We start from the raw sequence: 21,913 nt of genomic DNA on the forward strand, positions 1-21,913 counted from the left end.
TCTGAATACTAGTATTGTGAGTTTTATAGAATTACAGTGGATTTCAAGGCAGAGTCCTGTGTCTGTTTTCAGCAAAGTCATAGTCTCCCTTTCCCTCTGACTCCCTCAGGATCGTCAGTGACATCATCTGTGTCTGTGCTCTATGCTGATCTATAATGGTGGCTACCACATTTTATTAATATATAGAAAGCCATAGTTTAAAAGGCTCAGACGGTAAGGAATCTGCCTGCAATGTGGAGACCCAGTTTCAATCCCTGGGTCGGGAAGATCCCCTGGAGAAGGGAATGGCTATCTACTCCAGTATTCTTGCCTGGAGAATTCCATGCTCAGAGGAGCCTGGCAGGCTACAGTCCACGGGGTCGCAAAGAGAAACAGCTGAGCAAGTAACACGCACATAGTTTACAAGGGAAGTGCCTCAGTTAAGGACCTTGCCCTGTTAGAGTCACTGTGTGGTTCACTGTAGCTCCGTTTACATGTAGTCTCTGACTTAATGTCAGATTGACCTCAGTTGGGTGGGGGGCTTCCCAGGTTGCACTTGTGGTAAAGAATCTGGCTGCAATACAGGAGATGTGGGTTTGATCCCTCGGTTGGGAAGATTACCGCAAGAAGGAAATGGCAACCTGCTCCAGTGTTCTATCTGGAAAATTCCATGGACAGAGGAGCCTGGCAGGCTACAGTCCATGGGATTGCAGAGAGACACGACTGAGCGACTAAGCAGCAGCACTCTAATCTACCATAATTCCTGAAGTGCACCACAGTCTACGAAGGATGACAAGACCTGGCAGGGTCCTGGTGGGAGAATCCTGTGTTTTGGGTTTCTGCTTGCAGGGAAAAGTCTTTTGTGAATATGTGCTGGGGGATATCTGGCCTTAGGTTTGCCACACCCCTAAAGAGAGCAGCAGGCAGTGAGGAATACCATTCATCCCAAGTACACCCATGTCTGCTTCCAAGTACCCTTCTGCCTGGTGCTTTGGCTGGAAGAGAGGAGGACTGAGTGGCCCCTTCAGAGGAGTCAATGGCCATTTCTTGTTCATCATCCCAGCCCTGTGACAGCCCAAGTGTTTTGGTCTTGTTTGGGGCTAAACCCTCCTGCTGTTCCCTTAGCTTCTGCGGGCTCCTCTTTCCCCAGGCAGCACTGCAGATCAACTATACCCAACTTCAAACTCTTCTTTTCTTAGCCACGTGGTTCTTCTAACTAAAGAAGCTGTGGGAGGTTCATGATAAAGAGTGTCCCCTTTTACTGTTTGGGACTGATAAAGCTATGGCTATAGTACTGATAATGTTGGCTACCATTTACTGAATATTCACTCTGGCCAGGCAATACTCCACACATTTCACCAGTGTCAATGTGCATATTCCTGAAAGTAACTCTGTGAGGTAGGTGTTTTTATTTTCTCACTTTTCAAAGCACATTTGAGAACAAAGAGTTTAAATAAAATGCTCAAGATTGCATAACTAATAATGACATTATTCAATATAGCTTTACATGAATATTCAATTTAGTTCAGTCGCTCAGTCGTGTCCGACTGTTTGCGACCCCATTAATCGCAGCAGGACAGGCCTCCCTGTCCATCACCAACTCCCGGAGTTTACCCAAACTCATGTCCATCGAGTCAGTGATGCCATCTCATCCTCTGTCGTCCTCTTCTCCTCCTGCCCCCAATCCCTCCCAGCATCAGAATCTTTTCCAATGAGTCAACTCTTCCCATGAGGTGGCCAAAGTATTGGAGTTTCGGCTTTAGCATCAGTCCTTCCAATGAACACCCAGGACTGATCTCCTTTAGAATGGACTTGGTGGATCTCCTTGCAATCCAAGGGACTCTCAAGAGTCTTCTCCAACACCACAGTTTAAAAGCATCAATTCTTCAGTGCTCAGCTTTCTTCACAGCCCAACTGTCACATCCATACATGACCACTGGAAAAACCATAGCCTTGACTAGACAGACCTTTGTTGGCAAAGTTATGTCTCTGCTTTTGGATATGCTATCTAGGTTGGTCATAACTTTCCTTCCAAGGAGTAAGCGTCTTTTAATTTCATGGCTGCAGTCACCATCTGCAGTGATTTTGGAGCCCCCCAAAATAAAGTCTGACACTGTTTCCACTGTTTCCCCATCTATTTCCCATGAAGTGATGGGACCAGATGCCATGGTCTTAGTTTTCTTAATGTTGAGCTTTAAGCCAACTTTTTCACTCTCCACTTTCACTTTCATCAAGAGGCTTTTGAGTTCCTCTTCACTTTCTGCCATAAGGGTGGTGTCATCTGCATATCTGAGGTTATTGATATTTCTCCCGGCAATCTTGATTCCAGCTTGTGCTTCTTCCAGCCCAGCGTTTCTCCTGATGTACTCTGCATAGAAGTTAAAGAAGCAGGGTGATAATATACAGCCTTGACGTACTCCTTTTCCTATTTGGAACCAGTATGTGTTCCATGTCCAGTTCTAACTGTTGCTTCCTGACCTGCATATAGGTTTGTCAAGAGGCAGGTCAGGTGGTCTGGTATTCCCATCTCTTTCAGAATTTTCCACAGTTTATTGTGATCCACACAGTCAAAGGCTTTGGCATAGTTAATAAAGCAGAAATAGATCTTTTTCTGGAACTCTCTTGCTTTTCCCATGATCCAGCGGATGTTGGCAATTTGATCTCTGGTTCCTCTGCCTTTTCTGAAACCAGCTTGAACATCTGGAAGTTCACAGTTCACGTATTGCTGAAGCCTGGCTTGGAGAATTTTGAGCATTACTTTACTAGCATGTGAGATGAGTGCAATTGTGCGGTAGTTTGAGCATTCTTTGGCATTGCCTTTGTTTGGGATTGGAATGAAAACTGACCTTTTCCAGTCCTGTGGCCACTGCTGAGTTTTCCAAATTTGCTGGCATATTGAGTGCATCACTTTCACAGCATCATCTTTCAGGATTTGAAATAGCTCAATTGGAATTCCATCATCTCTACTAGCTGAAGTTGAATTCAGGGAGGACAGTTCATTTAAAAAGTTAAGGTTGTTTAAACATGATTTTAAATGTTTAATTGTGATAAAAATGTACAAATATATAAATTTAAAGTATAGCACATGGAAATTTAATATGCATAAATGTTTTTAAATTTTTAATTGTGATAGAAGGTACAAATATATTAATTTAAAATACTACATGAAAATTTAATATGCATAGATTGTAGAATTACTACTAAGATCAAGATAATTAACACATCCATCACCTCACCTGGAAAGAACCAATAGAATAGTCCCTCTCATAACCCCCCCCAGAAAATTAAAAATGAGGAAAATACATCTCAGTTCAATATATGAACATATTATGACTTTGTTAGTAAAATTCCTACAGGGACAGCACAAATAAGAAAAATATATATATCATCTTATCTATAAACATAGAGGGAAATGTATAAATAATTTCCAAGCTGAAACTAGCAATGAATGTTATATAAATCCATCTTGACCAGGATTTTTCTTCCTCAGGAATAAAAGAATGGTTAACATTAGTAAATCAATGAATAGATGGCATCACCTTTGGAAGATTGATACAATCCTAAGAATAGACTCAAAACAGTAAGAGGTAAAATTAAATCTTCATGATAAAAATTATTAAATCCCACATCAATTTAGAAACAGAGAGGAACTTCCAAAACTAATAAATGGTATCTACCACCATCTATAGCAAAATAATAATGATGACCTTATAAACAGGTATAAAGCAGATGCCAACTACATATGTTCTATTCAACTTGACCTGGAAGTCCTAGTTTTAGCCCAGAGAACAAAACAACAACAATGATAATCACCACTTACAGACCATCTGGTCATATACATATAAAGTCAAAGAGTTAGTATAGACTATTAGAACTTTCTGCCATTAACAAGGAGAAGATGAAGTTTAAAAATTGTGATCTTATGGTGTTTAGATAAATCCAAGGTCTCACAGAGTTGGACACGACTGAAGTGACTTAGCAGCAGCAGCAGCAGCAAGTAAGCTCTGAAGGACATTACTTGTGGCTGTGGAGTACTGGAGTCTATCTACCCACGTCAAGTGAGAAAAACTGGGTTTTTGAGGGGTTTGAAGATCTCTGTTGACCTAGGAAAGAACATTGATGGAGGGAAAAAAGTGGGTTTCAATTGTTTCACTTGTGCCTCAGGAATAAGTATCCTGAAAGCATGCAGTCCTCATTCCAGCCTCAAATATTTTGGTTACAGCAAATTGAGCTTTAACTTGAATTCTGTAATCTTGCCTGTCCTGACTGGCAAATATAACTCTTCAGAGAAGATTGTGTAGATTATCAATTTATTACCAGTTAGCTCTGCTATCTGGAGAAGGCAATGGCAACCCACTCCACTACTCTTGCCTGGAAGATCCCATGGACGGAGGAGCCTGGTAGGCTGCAGTCCATGGTGTTGCGAAGAGTCGGACATGACTGAGTGACTTCACTTTCATCGTTCACTTTCATGTTCCTTGGAGAAGGAAATGGCAACCCACTCCAGTGTTCTTGCCTGGAGAATCCCAAGGACAGCGAGGGGTGGGCTGCCGTCTGTGGGGTCACACAGAGTCGGACACGACTGAAGCGACTTAGCAGTAGCAGCAGCAGCTCTACTATCACCCTTTCTGCCTATTCTGTGCAAATGGATCTGGGCCTTTAAATATCTTAGCTTTTTAGCTGGCACTATGCTATCCTTTTTCAGGAGGGGGTGCTGGAGAGAAAATTTAAGAGAGACTTGCTTTCTGTGCTCCAGTGACTCCCTACACAGGCTCCTCTGGCCAAGTAAGTAGTTTCCCAAGTGCCAGGCACCTGAAGTGCAGACTGCCTCTGAAGTGTCCAGAGTCTGCAGTGTAGGCAGCCAGAGGCATTCAGCAACTAGTATTAATAGCAATTCCAGGATCCCACATTTCCCCAGGTGGTTCTGTAGTAGAGTGTGTTGGAATGCCCCAGGGATATACCTTCCCATGAACAACTTTCTCCAGTGCCCTGCAGTGCCTCAGTGAGACACCTTCCTGTGAACAGCTTTCCCCAGGACCTTAGAGGCTGGACTTCTGGCAAGACCCACCAGAGGGGTTCTCAGTGATTTCTCTGCTGTTCAGTTGGGCTGTAACCTCCAAGAAAATCTGGATCTCAGCCCTAAGAAGAGGTTAACTCTTCTGGCCATGGATGCTAAAATTCACCCCTACAGGTGGTGGCTATATCACAAATCATGTACTTTGTCATCAATATCATTTATGCATTGTATCCACTACTGTTACTGAACTCAGGTCCAGCTTCTTGCTGCTCAAAAATCAATACCTGAAAGAGAGGCAAACGGTGGTAAAAAGGAACACTGCTTTTAATCAGAATGCTGGCAGTCTTGGGAGAAGATGGATTCACATCCCAAGACCAACTCCAAAGAGTCTGCTCAGCCATGAAAGCTTTTAAAGAGAAAAAGGGAAGTAATCTCATTTCATCGTTGAGGTAGGCGTTCAGAGTCATCACCAGCCCCTTGTATGTGCAAGCTTGTTGACTTCTTGTGATCTTTCCCTAGATGAGAGCTTGTTCACACAGTTTGTTCACAAGTTCGCTGAAGGAGAAACTAGGGAAGAGATCTGGTCATGCTAATTACCTATTCTTTATTTCTACTTCTTTGATCTATGGAAAGAACCAACAGGTTAGGCAAAGCAATCTGTGATCAAAAGATTGGAAAGATACGCTAGGGCCAGAGATAAGCAGAGCATGGCTGCCTGGTATAAGGTTATAGTGACAAGATGAAAGGGCCTCTTTCAGAGAGCCCTTTCCTGCAAAGAGCTCTTTCTGACCAAAAGCTGCTTATACACTACTGCAAAATATTTAGATTTTCTTTATATTTTAATAGCTAATCTCTTGTTATTCCAATCTCCTGTTATAGTTAGTAATTATTTTTTTCCTCCTTTTTTCTTTCTTTTTAACTGCTGTATATTCGATGAAAAATATTATGCAAGTTTCAGGTGTACAACATAGAGATTCACAACTTTTAAAGGTTATAGTACATTTATGGGCTTCCCTGGTGGTTCAGACAGTAAAGAATCTGCCTACAATGCAGGAGACCCAGATTCAATCCCCAGGTCGGGAAGATCTCCTGGAGAAGAGAATGGCTACACACTCCAGTACTCTTGCCTGAAGATTTCTGTGGATAAAGGAGCCTCGTGGACTACAGTCATTTGTAGTTATTAAGATGTTGGCTATATTTCCTGTTGTACAACATATTCTTGTAGTTTATTTATTATATACATAGTAGTTTTTACCTCTTAATCCCTGTCCCCAGTCTCACCCCCCACCACACCACCAATTTTTCTTTCCCCTAGTAGTAACCTCTGGTTTGTTCTCTTTATCTGTCAGTCTATTTCTGCTTTGTTTTATTCACTACATATTTTTTCAGATTCTACCTATAAGAGAACATCTTTTTCTGACTTATTTCACTTAGCATACTACCCTCCAAGTCTATTCAGGTTGTCGAAAATGACATTTTATTCTTTTTATGGCTGAGTAGTAGTCCATGGTATATTTTAATATGCATTTTTGTTTTTGTTGTCGTTCAGTCTTAAGTCATGTCCGACTCTTGGCAACCCCATGGACTGCAGCAAGTCAAGCTTCCCTGTCTTTCACTATCTCCCAGAGTTTGCTAGAACTCATGTCCATTGAGTTGGTGATGCTATCCAACCTTCTCATCCTCTGTCACCCTCTTCTCCTCCTACCCTCAGTCTTTCCCAGCATCAGGGTCTTTTCCTATGAGTTAGCTCTTTGCATCAGACAGCCAAAGTATTGGAGCTTCAGTTTCACCATCAGTCCTTCTGATGAGTATTCAGGGTTGATTTCCTTTAGGATTGACTGATTTGATCTCTTTGTAGTCCAAGGGACTCTCAAGAGTCTTCTCTAGCACCACAATTGAAAAGCATCAATTCTTCTGCACTCAGCCTTCTTTATGGTCCACCTCTCACATCCATACATGACTACCTGAAAAACCATAGCTTTAATTATACAGACATTTGTCAGCAAAGTGATATCTCTGCTTTTTAATATGCTGTCTAGGTTTGTCATAATTTTTCTGCCAAGCAGCAAGTGTCTTTTAATTTTATGGCTGCAGTCACCATTTGCAGTGATTTTGGAGCCCCCCAGAATAAAATTTGCTAGTTTCCACTTTCTCCCCATCTATTTGCCATGAAGTGATGGGACCAGATGCCATGACCTTAGTTTTTTGAAAGTTGTTTCAAGCCATCTTTTTCACTCTCCTCTTTCACCCTCAGCAAGAGGCTCTTTAGTTACTCTTTGCTTTGTGCCAGTAGAGTGGTATCATCTGCATATCTGAGATTATTGATATTTCTCCCGTCAATCTTGATTCCAGCTTGTGATCCACCCAGCCCAGCATTTTGCATGATGTACTCTGCATAGAAGTTAGATGAGCAGGGTAACAATATACAGCTTTGATGTAATCCTTTCTCAATTTTTCACCAGTCTGTTGTTCTATGTCTGCTTCTAACTGTTGTTTAGTGATCTACATACAGTTTTTTCAGTAAAGTGGTCTGGTATTTCCATCTCTTTAAGAATTTTCCAGTTTGTTGTGATCCACATAGTCAAAGGCTTTCCTGTAGTCACTGAAGCAGATGTTTTTCTGGAATTCCCTTGCTTTTTCTATGATCCAGTGGATATTGGCAATTTGATCTCTGGTTCCTCTACCCTTTCTAAATCCAGCTTGTACATCTGGAAGCTCTCAGTTCATGTACTGTTGAAGCCTAGGGTGAAGGATTTTGAGCATTACCTTGCTGGCATGTGAAATAAATGCAATTGTACAGTAGTTTGAATATTCATTGGCATTGCCTTTCTTTGAGATTGTGATGAGAACTGACCCCTTCCAGTCTTGTGGCCATTGATGAATTTTCCAAATTACTATGTACATCACATCTTCTTTATCCATTCATTTGTTGATGAACACTTGGGTTGCTTCCATATCTTGGCATTTGTAAATACTGCTGCTGTAAACATTGGGGTGGTTGTATCTTTTCACTTCAGTCTTTTCTTTCTTTTTTAAAAAATAAATACCCAGGACAGAAATCTACAGTGTATGGTCGTTCTATGGTGGATCCAGCACATGTTTTCCATAGGGACTGCACCAATTTACATTTCCACCAACTGTTCAGGAGAGTTCCCATTCCTCCTATCCTTGCTAATACTTATTATTTGTGGTCTTTTTTTTTATAACAGCAAATCTGACAGGTGTGGGATGATATCTCACATAGTCTTAATAAGAAATTTCTCTGATGATTAATGATAGTGTGTGACTTTTCATGTGCCTATCGGCCATCTACATGTCTTCTTTGGAAAAATTTGTCTGTTGAGATCTTCTGGACATTTTTTGATTGGGTTGTTGGTTTTTTGATGTTGAATTTTATGACTTATTTATGTATTTTGGATATTAACTTCTGCTCAGTCTCTCATTTGCAAATGTTTTCTCCAATTCAGTAGGTTGTCTTCTTGCTGCTGGTTTCCTTTGCTAAGAAAAGCTTCTAAGTTTAATTAGGTTCCATTTGTTTATTTTTGCTTTTATTGTCTTTGCTTTAGGAGACAGTTACTAAAAATATTGCTGATTTATATCAAAGAGTGTTATGCTGGTGAGTTTTATGCTTTCTGGCCTTAGATTAAAAGAGGTTTTTAATCCTTTTTTAGTTTATTTTTGCATATGGTATTAGAGAATACTCTATTTTCACTATTTTCACAGGTAACTGTCCAGTTTTTCCAATATCGCTTATTGATGAGATTGTCTTTTCTTTACTGTACATTCATATATTCATAATATGGTATGTTCTTTTTATTGATCCCTTGATCATTAGGTTATGTCCTTTGTCTCTTTAACAATCTTTATCTGAAAGTCTATTTTGTCTGATATAAATATTCTGGCTTTCTCTTGATTTCCAAGCATGTGGAATACCTTTTCCATCCCTTCACTTTCAGTCTGTGTGTGCATCTTTCTTTAGACCTGAAGTGAGTCTCCTGTAGGTGGTATATATACAGTTCTCAATTTTGTATCTATTCAGCCACTATATATATTTTGATTAGAACATTTAGTTCACTTTTATTTAATTATTATTATGTATGTTTTCTTGCAATCTTGCTGTGCCGTGCTTAGTCTCTCAGTTGTGTCCAACTCTTTATGAACTCATGGACTGTAGCCTGCCAGGTTCCTCTGCCTATGGGGATTCTCCAGGCAAGAATACTGGAGTGGGTTGCCATACCCTCCTCCAGGGGACCTTCTCAACCCAGGGATCAAACCCAGGTTTCCTGCATTGCATGTGGATTTTTCACCATCTGAGCCACCAGGGAAGGCCATTGAATACTGGAGTGGGTAGCCTATTCTTTCTCCAGGGGGTCTTTCTGATCCAGGAATCAAACCGGGGTCTCCTGAATTACAGGTGGATTCTTTACCAGCTGAGCTACCAGGGAAGGTAATTGTTTTTTAATTGTCTTATTGGTCTTTTCTGTTCATTTCTTCTCTTGTTGTCTTGTGATTCAATGACTCTGTTTAGTATTAGGTTTTTATTGTTGTTGTTTTGTGTATGTACCTGTTATAGATTTTCGGTTTGTCATTACCATGGTGTTAATATATAGCTATCTATATATACATATGATCATTTTAAACTGCTGATCTCTTAATTTAAAGATCAATCATAACAAAACATAGTCAAATGTCTTATCTTAGAAATAGATTTAAAAAATTGTGATTCAACTTTTTTGACTGTGAAATATAGTATGTACAGAAATGAGCATAAAGGGCCTTGGAATGGTTTAACAAATATGTACAGCAAAACTAGTGCTTAAAAATTATATTACCAGTACCACAGTCCCCTGGAAGCTACACAAACCATAACCTGCCCCTCTACCATCCATTCTTGATTATATCCCCTTGCCTTCATCCTAGAAATATCAACTCTCCTGACACTTCTCATCATCACTTCCTTTCATTATATTTATCCATTATGTATATATCTCTAAAAAATAAAATTCAAGTTTACCTGATTTTGTCCTTTTTCTTTTGTTTTGTTTGTAATATTCATCCATGATGTGGCATATAACTCTGATTCATTATCTCCATTGCCACGGTCACCTGGTGGAATGTAGAACTGTTTCCAGTTTGGAGTGTATTGCTATGCCCATGTATACTTGTGTACAATTGTACACATTTCTGTTGGGTACATACCTAGGAATGGAATTTCTGGATCATAGTGCTTATTTTAAACTATGTAAGCTAACGACAAACATGGTTCTAAAGTGGTTTTACTGATTTACTTTGCCACTCTAGGTAAGAGAGGTACTCTTCTACAGCCTCACCAAGACTTCATATTATTAATTTCTTAAATCTTTGCTAACCTGATAGATGTAGCCTCAGATAGAAGCTTTAATTGGCAATAGTCTTTTCAATAATGTGGCTGAGAATTTTCCATTTACTTTTTTGGCTCCCTGAATTTTCTGTGATGTATCTATAGAAGTTACCTGCTCATTTTTTTTTTTAGATTATCCTTCTTTTTCTCACTGATTTGTCAGAAGTATTAATATTTATAGTGCCCTGTGTTGGTTATAGGATTACTTACTATTTGATTCAGTGATAGGACAGAAAGATAGCACACTTGGAAGACAGCGTTGTATTTCCTACAAAAAAAAAAAAAAAATGAGAGAGGTACTAAGCAGTATTTTTAAAGTACATATTGCACAGATATTTTTACAATCATAGAGTGAGGAAATTGCCAAACTGCCAACATCCAGTGGATCACAGAAAAAGCAAGAGAATTCCAGAAAAACATCTACTGCTTAATTGATTACACTAAAGCCTTTGACTGTGTGGATCACAACAAACTGGAAAATTCTTAAAGAGATGGGAATACCAGACTACCTTACCTGCCTTCTGAGAAATCTGCATGCAAATCAAGAAGCAATAGTTAGAACTGAACATGAAACAATGGTTCCAAATTGGGAAAGGAGTACTTCAAGGATATATATTGTCACCTTGCTTATTTAACTTATATACAGCGTACATCATGGAAAATGCTGGGCTGGATGAAGCACAAGCTGGAATCAAGATTGATGAGAGAAATGTCAATAACCTCAGATATGCTTCCCTAGTGACTCATCTGGCAAAGAATCCACCTGCAATGCAGGAGACCCTGGTTCAATTCCTGGGTCAGGAAGATCCCCAGAGAAGGGATAGGCTACCCACTCCAGTATTCTTGGGCTTCCCTGGTGGCTCAGATGGTAAAGAATCTGCCTGCAATGTGGGAGACCTGGGTTCAATCCTTGGGTTGGGAAGATCCCCTGGAGGCGGGCATGGCAACCCACTCCAGTATTCTTGCCTTGAGAATCCCCATGAACCAAGGAGCCTGGTGGGCTACAGTCCATGGGGTCACAAAGAGTCAGACATGACTGAGTGACAGCATAACACAATGCACAACATGCAGATGACACCACCCTATGGCAGAAAGCAAAGAGGAACTGAAGAGCCTCTTGATGAAAGTGAAAGAGGAGACTGAAAAAGCTGGCTTAAAACTCAGCATTCAAAAAACAAAGATCATGGCATCTGATACCATCACTTCATGGCAAATAGATGGGAAACAATGGAAACAGTGGCAGACTTTATTTTCTTGGGCTCCCAAATCACTGCAGATGATGACTGCAGCCATGAAATTAAAAGATGCTTGCTCCTTGGAAGATAAACCTAGACAGCATATTAAAAAGCAGAGACATTACTTTGCCAACAAAGGTCCATCTAGTCAAAGCTATGATTTTTCCAACAGTCATATATGGATGTGAGAGTTGAACCATAAAGCAAGCTGAGCACCAAAGAATTGATGTTTTTGAACTGTGGTGTTGGAGAAGACTCTTGAGAGTCCCTTGGACAGCAAGGAGATCAAAGTAGTCAATCCTAAAAGAAATCAGTCCTGAATACTCATTGGAAGGACTGATATTGAAGCTGAAGCTCCAATACTTTGGCCACCTGATTCTAAGAACTGACTCATTAGAAAAGACCCTGATGCTAGGAAAGATCGAAAACATGGGAAAAGGGGATGACAGAGGTTGCGATGTCTGGATGGCATCATTAACTCAACTGACATGAGTTTGAGCAAGCTCTGGGAGTTGGCAGTGGACAGGGAGGCCTTGCGTGCTACAGTCCATGGGGTCACAAAGAGTAGGACATGACTGAGTGACTGAACAGAACTGAACTGAGGGCGAGGAAGGAAAGCAAAATGACATGAAACTCAGAAGCTAGAAAAATTTTAAATGTTCTGTATAATAAAGGACACTCTGAAAAGCGAAGCAACAAATAACAGATTGGTTGAACTGACTTCCAATTTATAAGTAGCTCCATTAAATTAAAAAGCAGAGCAAAGTTTGTAATAGAAGAATGGGCATTGGATATGAACAGAAAAATGTAAGAATTATTGAGTAATGTATTGTGTATTGAAAGTGGCTAAGACAGTAAATCTTAAAAGTTCTGATCATAAGACGAAATATTATAATTATGGGTGGTGATGGATGTTAATTGTATTTGCTGTGGTGATGGTTTTACAATATACACATATATTGAATTATTATGTTGTATGCCTGAAACTACTATAATGTTATACAGCAGTTTTTACTGAATGTTAAAGAAACTTAAGTGGATTGGTTGAGATAGTATAATATGTTCAACCTCACTAATAACCAGAGAATGCAACTGAGCTATCATCTTTTTCTAAAGTGAGTCTACAAATGAACTGGATAATAAACACTACTGGAAAGGTTGTAGAAATACGGCCTTCTTGAGCTGTGCTAGTATGGCAGCTAGTAACCACATGTGGCTATTTAAATTTAAATTCTCTCAAATTTCAAATTGAGTTGAAATTCAGCTGTTCAGCCACAACAGCCATATTTCAAGTGGTCAATAAACACAGGTGGTTAGTGGCTACAATACTGAACAGTCATAACACTTCTATCATTGCAAAAAGATCCCTCCAAGAGACCGAAGTCATAAATGAGATGTCAGACTAGGAAGCCCTGACACTGCTTCTTCCACTACAAACCAACAAAATACCTCTGTGAGGACTCCAGAGCACAGTCAAAAACATCTGCTCCCCAGATGAGCATGCAGTGAACTGCACAGAAGATGAAAACGGGATTTGTTTCATCACTATTCATGTTCTCTCATCAGAGGGCTTACCCTTCCAAAATTCTCAGCCCCCACACCAACTGCCACACTTATACACATGATGTCTTCTATTTGGAAGAAAACCCTCAACTATCATCTTTTCTTGGTATTGTGGGGAAACAATAAGTTTATTGAAATCACATGTAGGTTGGAGAAAAAAGAAAGGCTTACATTTTCTACTCTATCTCACCTAGGATTGTTTCCACCTTTTACAATACATACGTATAATTTTGTAAATAAGAAGAAACAGGACAAAGCAGGCTATTTCCATGAAGCTTTTTGTTAAAAGATGTTGCAGAGGTTAGCTCCAAGATAATACTATAGCAATAGGAGCTTCAGAATTAGTGTTTCAATCAAGAAATACTCCAGTGGTCTAAAGGCAAATGGTATACATATGAAAATGATGATAAAAGAGAATGAATATAGAAGATAGCTCTCAACTGTCCTTTTAGGACAATTTAGGCTGATGGGTACTTAAGAACATCAACCAGATTGACAGACTGAAGAAACTGTGATTTTGGTTTCCAACCTGAATTAGGAGCTCAACACACTAGGTGAAACTTTGATTTATCCCCAGTCAGTTCTCTGCTGAGTTCTCCCCTTCTTCATGTACTTTACCTCCACTGCCTCTCAGCTCAGCAACTGACTTGACTGGGAACCTAAACCTGTAGACAGGCCCTCCCTTCAGATCAGATCAGATCAGATCAGTCGCTCAGTCGTGTCCGACTCTTTGCGACCCCATGAATCGCAGCACGCCAGGCCTCCCTGTCCATCACCAACTCCCGGAGTTCACCCAGACTCACGTCCATCGAGTCAGTGATGCCATCCAGCCATCTCATCCTCTGTCGTCCCCTTCTCCTCTTGCCCTCAATCCCTCCCAGCATCAGAGTCTTTTCCAATGAGTCAACTCTTCGCATGAGGTGGCCAAAGTACTGGAGTTCCAGCTTTAGCATCATTCCTTCCAAAGAAATCCCAGGGCAGATCTCCTTCAGAATGGACTGGCTGGATCTCCTTGCAGTCCAAGGGACTCTTAAGAGTCTTCTCCAACACCACAGTTCAAAAGCATCAATTCTTCGGCGCTCAGCCTTCTTCACAGTCCAACTCTCACATCCATACATGACCACAGGAAAAACCATAGCCTTGACTAGACGGACCTTTGTTGGCAAAGTAATGTCTCTGCTTCTGAATATGCTATCTAGGTTGGTCATAACTTTCCTTCCAAGGAGTAAGCGTCTTTTAATTTCATGGCTGCAGTGATTTTGGAGCCCCCCAAAATAGTCTGACACTGTTTCCACTGTTTCCCCATCTATTTTCCATGAAGTGATGGGACCGGATGCCTGATCTTCGTTTTCTGAATGTTGAGCTTTAAGCCAACTTTTTCACTCTCCACTTTCACTTTCATCAAGAGGCTTTTGAGTTCCTCTTCACTTTCTGCCATTAGGGTGGTGTCATCTGCATATCTGAGGTTACTGATATTTCTCCCGGCAATCTTGATTCCAGCTTGTGCTTCTTCCAGTCCAGCATTTCTCATAATGTACTCTGCATAGAAGTTAAATAAACAGGGTGACAATATACAGCCTTGACGTATTCCTTTTCCTATTTGGAACCAGTCTGTTGTTCCATGTCCAGTTCTAACTGTTGCTTCCTGACCTGCATACAAATTTCTCAAGAGGCAGATCAGGTGGTCTGGTCCCTTAGTGTCTGCTAATTATACTCAGGGCTTTGCCTGCCAACCAGGTCATCTCCACAGTACACAGGCCTCCTCCTTCGCCACCCCCCGAGGGTGGCCGTTTCAAGGCATTTCCCCATCCTCTGCTGTAAGCTAAGCAGGGCTGTGTTCTGGCACTTTCTCACAGCACAGGAGAATGGCACCTTAAAAATCTCCATTTCCTGAGAAGAGCTTGTCATATTTCTCCTCCATAGGTAAGTCGACTTGTTTTGATGTTTTCTTTTTCCTGAGTGTCAAGACTAAAATACAGAAGCCAGAAATGGTAATATTCTTTTTGATTCTTGCTTCTTTCATTTGTGAGAATTCATTCAATCATATAAATGAAGCAGAGGCTGCTTTATTCCTATTTTTTGAAGCTTTCCACTCCTGTCCCTCCCCAGAGTGTCAGCAGAGGTAAGTCGTAAACATTACCTGTTGTGCGTGGGTCAGGCGGCCCGGGTTGTGTGTGGCAACAGTGCCACACAGTAACACCATCAGAGCAAAACCAGAGTTTCAGTTCCCTCATGTGTGAAGTACGGAGGATAAGCGTTATCATTATCTGCACGCTAGGCATTTTTGCGAAGAGTTAATGGACTGATTCATAAAAAGAGCTGAGAAGAGTGGAGGGTACACAATAAGCTTTCCAGAAATACTATGTATTTTATGGAACTGCAGTCCATTTTCTGTTCCATAGACAACATCACTTGTCTGGATTGTTATAAGATCATCTTAACTAGTCTCCCAGATACAAGCCCCATCCTATTTTTTGACCTTTCCCTGTAATACAACTGGAATTGATTTTAGTCTCCTTGGATTCTCCTAGTATTTGACTGTTCCTAGATTCTACATCCAAAGCACACCCACACCAAAAATCACGCTGATCCCTGGCACCCTAAGGACACACAGCAGAAAGAACCAACCGGCAAAATGAACTTAGAAACGTCCGCTTGCCTGAAGCCAGGTAGGGGGTGGGGACATGAGTCAGCTCTGATTTTCTCAGGCTCTGGTGGTCCTCTACTGACTCCAGGAAACCTCTTTGCTGCAAGAGACTCCCCGTGAACACTGAAAATGGTGTAACGGTGAGGTGGGCACAGCACCTGTGAAACAGCCGAATCAGCCCATGGAAAAATCAGGTGTGTCCTGAGGCCAATAGAAACAAAGAAATAGCCCAAGATACACTGAGCCTTTGTCAAGTTCTCTGTTCTTCTTACTCTTTAGTCCTTTTCCCTTTCTCAAGCTGCTCTCTTGCCTTCTCCCACCAGCCTGCAAGCAGCCTCGCTTTTCATTTTTCTCTCGCGCACCTTCCTTGGATTCTTCCACGTGCGCCCAACGGCACCGCCCAGAGAACGAACTAGATGCGTTGGGCGGGGCGTGCAGCTGCAGGGGAAATCAGTAGCCTCAGCCTGACCCAGCCTGGCCCAGGGCTGCGCTCCCAAGCACCGCACCAGCGAGCTTTGCACGCACTGCTCCCAGCGCCTCTAGCGGAGGTCCCTGGAAGGCTGACTCTCAAGGCCACAGTGGCAGGGACTGAGTCAGTAGGGAACAGGCTGTGCCATGAGGTCAGTGAGGACCTGCCTCTCCCCAGGCCGGTCGCTAGTCCTGGCGGTGCTCCTGGTTGACTCTCTTGGCAAGGATTTACATTTTCACCCTGAGTGGGGCTTTGACTCCTATGAAATCACCATTCCCAAGAAGCTGAGCTTCCGTGGAAGGGAGCAGAGAGCGGCCAGGCACGTGTCCTACCTCCTGAAGGTAAAAGGCAGGAACCGTGTTGTTCATCTGTGGCCCAAGAGGTTTCTGTTGCCTCGGAATTTGCAGGTTTTCTCCTTCACAGAACAGGGGAGACTCTTAGAAGATCACCCTTATATACCCAGTGACTGCAACTATATGGGCTTGGTTGAAGGAAATCCGGATTCTCAAGCTACGATAAGTACATGCATGGGAGGTCTCCGGGGCATCCTGAAAATTGATGCCAATCATTACCAAATCGAGCCCCGCAAGGCTTCTTCCAATTTTGAGCACGTGGTATATCTCCTGGAGAAAGAGGAGGAATTTCCCTCTGATTTCTGTGGCTTAACTAATGATGAAACAGTAGAGCAGATGGCCCAGCATGAGAACATGGCTAGGACTCCAGATTTCACTGAGTCATATGTGCACCAAAAGTACTTGGAATTAGCCCTGGTCTTTGATAACAGTAGGTATTTATATTTGAACTCCAATCTTACTCAAATCATAAATGATGCCATTCTTCTGACTTCAATTGCAGACTCTTACTTTCAAGATGTCCGTATGAGAATACAGCTATTAGCTGTTGAAGTATGGACAGACAGAGACAAAATAAGACTTAATTTTGGACAGCTATCACAAGTTTTAGGCCAGTTTGTGCAGTACAGGTCACGTGACCTACGTGTTCGGATTCCAGCAGATTGGGCACACCTGTATGTTCACAAAAAGTTTAAGGATGCACTTGCTCATCACTGGGGAAGTGTATGTAGTATGATGCCTTCTGGATCTACAAGTTCCATGCTAGATAGAAACATCCTTGGCCCTGCCACTTGGACTGCTCATGTTCTGGGCCATAGTGTGGGAATGACCCATGATTATGAATACTGCCAGTGTAAGGGTAGGCATAGTTGTATCATGGGCACTGGACGAACTGGGTTTAGTAATTGTAGTTATGCCGAATTTTATTCACATGTAAATTCAGGATTAAACTGTCTAAATAATCTCCCAGGCCTAGGCTATGTGGTTAAGAGATGTGGAAACAAAATTGTGGAAGAGAATGAGGAATGTGATTGTGGTTCAGGAGAGGAGTGTGAAGAAGATGGGTGTTGTCAACCAGATTGTAAATTCAAAGAAGGAGCCAACTGTAGCACTGGACTTTGCTGTCATAAATGTCAGTTTCGTCCATCTGGATACATGTGTCGGGTGGAAGAAAATGAATGTGACCTTGCAGAGTACTGCAATGGGACCTCAGCTTTCTGTCCAAGTGATACTTATAAGCAGGATGGAACCCCTTGCAAGTACAGGTCCCGTTGTGTCAGAAAGGGCTGCCAATCCAGGACTATGCAGTGCCAAAACATTTTTGGGGCTGATGCTTTGGGGGCTCCTCATCAGTGCTATGATGCAGTTAATGTAATAGGTGATCAATATGGGAACTGTGGGATTTTAGGAGTTCGTGAGTATAAAAAGTGTCCCAAAGAAAGATCCTTATGTGGCAGGCTACAGTGTATAAATGTCGAAACCCTCCCTGATATGCCAGATCACACCATCCTAATATCCACTCATCTGCATAAAGAAAATCTCATGTGCTGGGGCATTGGCTATCATCTAGCCATGGTACCTATGGGGTTACGTGACCTGGGTGTGATAAATGATGGTACCTCCTGTGGTAAGGAGCGGGTATGTTTTAATAGAAATTGTGTGAATAGCTCAATCCTGAATTTTGACTGTTTCCCTGAGAAGTGCAACCGCCGAGGAGTTTGCAACAGCAACAGAAACTGCCACTGCATGTATGGCTGGGCCCCTCCGCTCTGTGAGGAGGTAGGATATGGAGGAAGCATCGACAGTGGGCCTCCAGGACCACTAAGGAAAAACATGCCCATCTCTCTTCAGGTTGTGATTCTTATATTAATGCGCCTTATTTTCTTAATTATCTCAGTGATTGTTGTGTTTTACAGGAAAAATCATAGGAATCTAATCCAAAGAGAAAGAAATACCACCCTTTAACCCTGTTGTAGAACAAGGCAGAAATAGAAAAAAACACCAGAAAAGTAATCAGGCAATTGACACTCTACTTTTATTACACATGGTCATAAATTGAACAAGCTTCTCATTTATCCAAACCAATCTTCATTCCTCTTTCAATTTATCTTAACTTTTTGAGGTTTTGATAAGGAAATAAATGGTATTCTTCATTTGGAATCAAATCAATGCATTTTCTTTTCCTATTTGACTTTCCCTTTAGTGTCTGTTCACGTTTTGAATATCCTTAAAAGAATGCCCTGGGAGCTGTTCTGAACACTCGCATTGTGAGTTTCATAGAATTACAGTGGATATCAGGGCAAAATCCTGTCTCTCAGTTCCCAGCAAACAAAGCCATTGTCTCCCTTTCCCTCTGCCTCCCTCACTGTCATCAATAAAAATCATGTGTCTGTGCTCCACACTGATCTATAAATATTGATTGCCATATTATATATATATACATATATATAAAATGATACTTCAGAGAAGGCAATGGCACCCCACTCCAGTACTCTTGCCTGGAAAATCCCATGGGCAGAGGAGCCTGGTAGGCTGCAGTCCATGGGGTGGTTAAGAGTTGGACACGACTGAATGACTTGACTTTCACTTTTCACTTTCATGCATTGGAGAAGGAAATGGCAACCCACTCCAGTGTTCTTGCCTGGAGAATCCCAGGGATGGGGGAGCCTGGTGGGCTGCCATCTATGGGGTCACACAGAGTTGGACACGACTGAAGTGACTTAGCAGTAGCAAAGTGATAGTTTACAAGGGGAGTCCCTCAGTTAAGGATCTTCCTCTGTTACAGTGACTGTGCGGTTTGCTGTAGCTCTTTAGAAATCAGGTCTCTGACTCAGTGTTTGGGTTGGCCTCAGTTGGGTTGAGGGCTCTAATCTATCATAACTCCTGCATTGTACCACAGTCTACAAATGATGACAAGACCTGGAAGTATCCTGTGGGGAAGACCCTTAATGGAAGTCTGTGCTTTGGATTTCTGCTTGCAGGGACAAGACTTTTGTGAATGTGTGCTGGGGGACATCTGGCCTTAGGTTTGCCACACCACTAAAGAGAGCAGAGGGCAGTGAGGAACACCTTTCATCCCAAGTACACCCATGTCTGCCTCCAAGCACCCCTCTGCCTGGTGCTTTGGCTGGGAGGAGAGGAGGACTGAGTGGCCCCTTCAGAAGAGTCAGTGACCACCTCTTGGTCATCATCCCAGCCCATTGACAGCCGAAGTGTTTTGGTCTTGTTTGGGGCTGAACCCTCCTGCTGTTCCCTTAGCTTCCGTGGGGCTCATGCTCCCCTAGCCAGCACTGCAGGTCAACTATACCCCACTCCAGACTCTTCTTTTTTTAGCCACATAGTTCTGACTTAAGATGTCATGGGAGGTTCGTGGTAAAGAGTGAGCCCTGACTACTTGGGGATTCTTCTTTCTCAGGGGAGAAAGACCAAGATAACCCCATTCTTGTGATTATAATTTTTTAAGATTTATCAAGCTTGGCCATCAGAAAATGTCCTTAAAAAGCAAGCACTTCTAGTTATAGTTGCAATACTGGTAATGGTGGCTACCATTTATTGTGGCTTGACTGTGTGGCAGGCAATGTTCTTAGCACTTCATCAGTGTTAATGTGGATAGTCCTGAATATAGCTCTATGAGGCAGCAGTTTTCCAAAAAACAAATTGAGGGAAACAATGTTGATGTTTGGTTCAAACCAACACAATTTTGTAAAGCAATTACCTTTCAATTAAAAATAAATTAATTAATTTTAAAAAGAACTTTTAAAATATTACATAACAGATCTGTAATGACATTATCAAGAGAGCATTATATGACTATCAGGAAATTTAATTTAGCGAGAAGGATTTATTTAGAAACTCTAAGGATATTTTGTTGCTGTTGTTTTAATTGCTAAGTTGTATCTGACTTTGTGATTCCCATGGACTGTAATCCACCAGATTCCTCTGATCATGGAATTTCCCAGGCAAGAGGAGTAGGTTGCCATTTCCCTCCCCAGGGGATCTTCCCAACTCAGGGATTGAACCACATATCCACCATTGGCAGGTGTATTCTTTAGCACTACACCCTAGTAAATTAAAAAAAATTTTTTAATTGTGATATATCATATTAACCATTTTTCCTACCATATTGAGGAATAATTGACAAATATATTAACATGTATTTATGTTGTACAATGTGATGATTTTATATGCATTAACATTTTAGAATAACTACCAAGATCAAATAATTAATACATCCATCATCTCACATAGTTAAATTGTTTTAAGGGAGTCTGAATGCCTACAAGCAACTCAGCAAATATCAGGTATAAAATACTGTATTATGAAGTATGTTTACCATACTATACATTAGATCTTCAGAACTTATCTTAATTATAACTGAAAGATTATACTCTTTGACTTATATCTACCCATTTTCCCCTCTACCCTGCCCCTGGCAACCACCATGCTATTTGGTTTATATGACTATGGTATTTTGTTTTGTTTCACAAATTAATCATACCATATAGTGCTTGTATATCTCTGTGTTTCTTTTCACCTAGCATAATGCCCTCTAGACTCAGTCATGTTTTTCCAAATGAAGAATTTCTCTTTCCAGTACTTTACTGTTGGTGTACAGAAACACAACTCTTTTTTAGAAGTATAAAATGTCCCAGTAAATACAAATAGGGATCCCAAGTGGCTAGGTGGTAAAGAATCCACCCCGAAATGCAGGAGACACAGGTTTGCTCCCTGGGTCAGGAAGATACGCTGGAGAAAGCAGTGGCAATCCACACCAGTATTCTTGCCCGGGGAAATCTCAAGGACAGAGGATTCTGGCGAGCTACAGTCCAAGGGGTCTCAAAAAAGTCTGACACGACTTAGCGACTAAACAACAACAACAAATACAAAGGAGAAAAACTCTGTGATTTGGGGTTAAGCAAAGATTGGTAAGACACTACACCAAAAGCATAAGCCATAATAGAAAAAAAATTTGAACTTCATTGAATTAAAAACTTTTATGTTTCAAAAAAACATTATGAGAAGGAAAATACAAATGACAGACTGGCAGGAAGTGTTTGCGAACCATTTATCTGATAAAACACTTCTATTTATAAAATATAAAGAATTATTTTAACTCAATGATAAGAAGCAACCCAGTTTTAAAGATCAGCAGAAGGCTTGGATAAAAACACATGAAAAGTTACTCAATATCATTAGTTATTGTTGTTGTTTAGTCACTAAGTCATTTCTGACTCGTTTGCAACCACATGGACTGTAGCCTGCCAGGCTCC

General features: G+C 41.2%; 2 protein-coding genes across 2 annotated transcripts in view; both read left to right on the forward strand.

The window, feature by feature from the left end:
• Window positions 1-14,992: 14,992 nt before the first annotated feature.
• REG4 (regenerating family member 4) overlaps window positions 14,993-21,913 on the forward strand; it is a 63,084-nt gene continuing 56,163 nt past the window's right edge. Inside the window, exon 1 of the mRNA XM_070785820.1 lies at window positions 14,993-15,097. The gene's annotated coding sequence lies outside the window, so the exon portion shown is untranslated. The remainder of the gene's footprint in view (window positions 15,098-21,913) is intronic.
• On the forward strand, window positions 16,296-18,879 carry LOC109556760 (disintegrin and metalloproteinase domain-containing protein 30-like). Its single transcript, XM_019958183.2, has one exon. The coding sequence runs from the start codon at window positions 16,437-16,439 to the stop codon at window positions 18,606-18,608; it is 2,172 nt and encodes a 723-aa protein (XP_019813742.2). The 5' UTR covers window positions 16,296-16,436; the 3' UTR covers window positions 18,609-18,879.

Source organism: Bos indicus, chromosome 3, assembly GCF_029378745.1.
Source record: "Bos indicus isolate NIAB-ARS_2022 breed Sahiwal x Tharparkar chromosome 3, NIAB-ARS_B.indTharparkar_mat_pri_1.0, whole genome shotgun sequence".
Lineage (NCBI taxonomy): Eukaryota > Metazoa > Chordata > Mammalia > Artiodactyla > Bovidae > Bos > Bos indicus.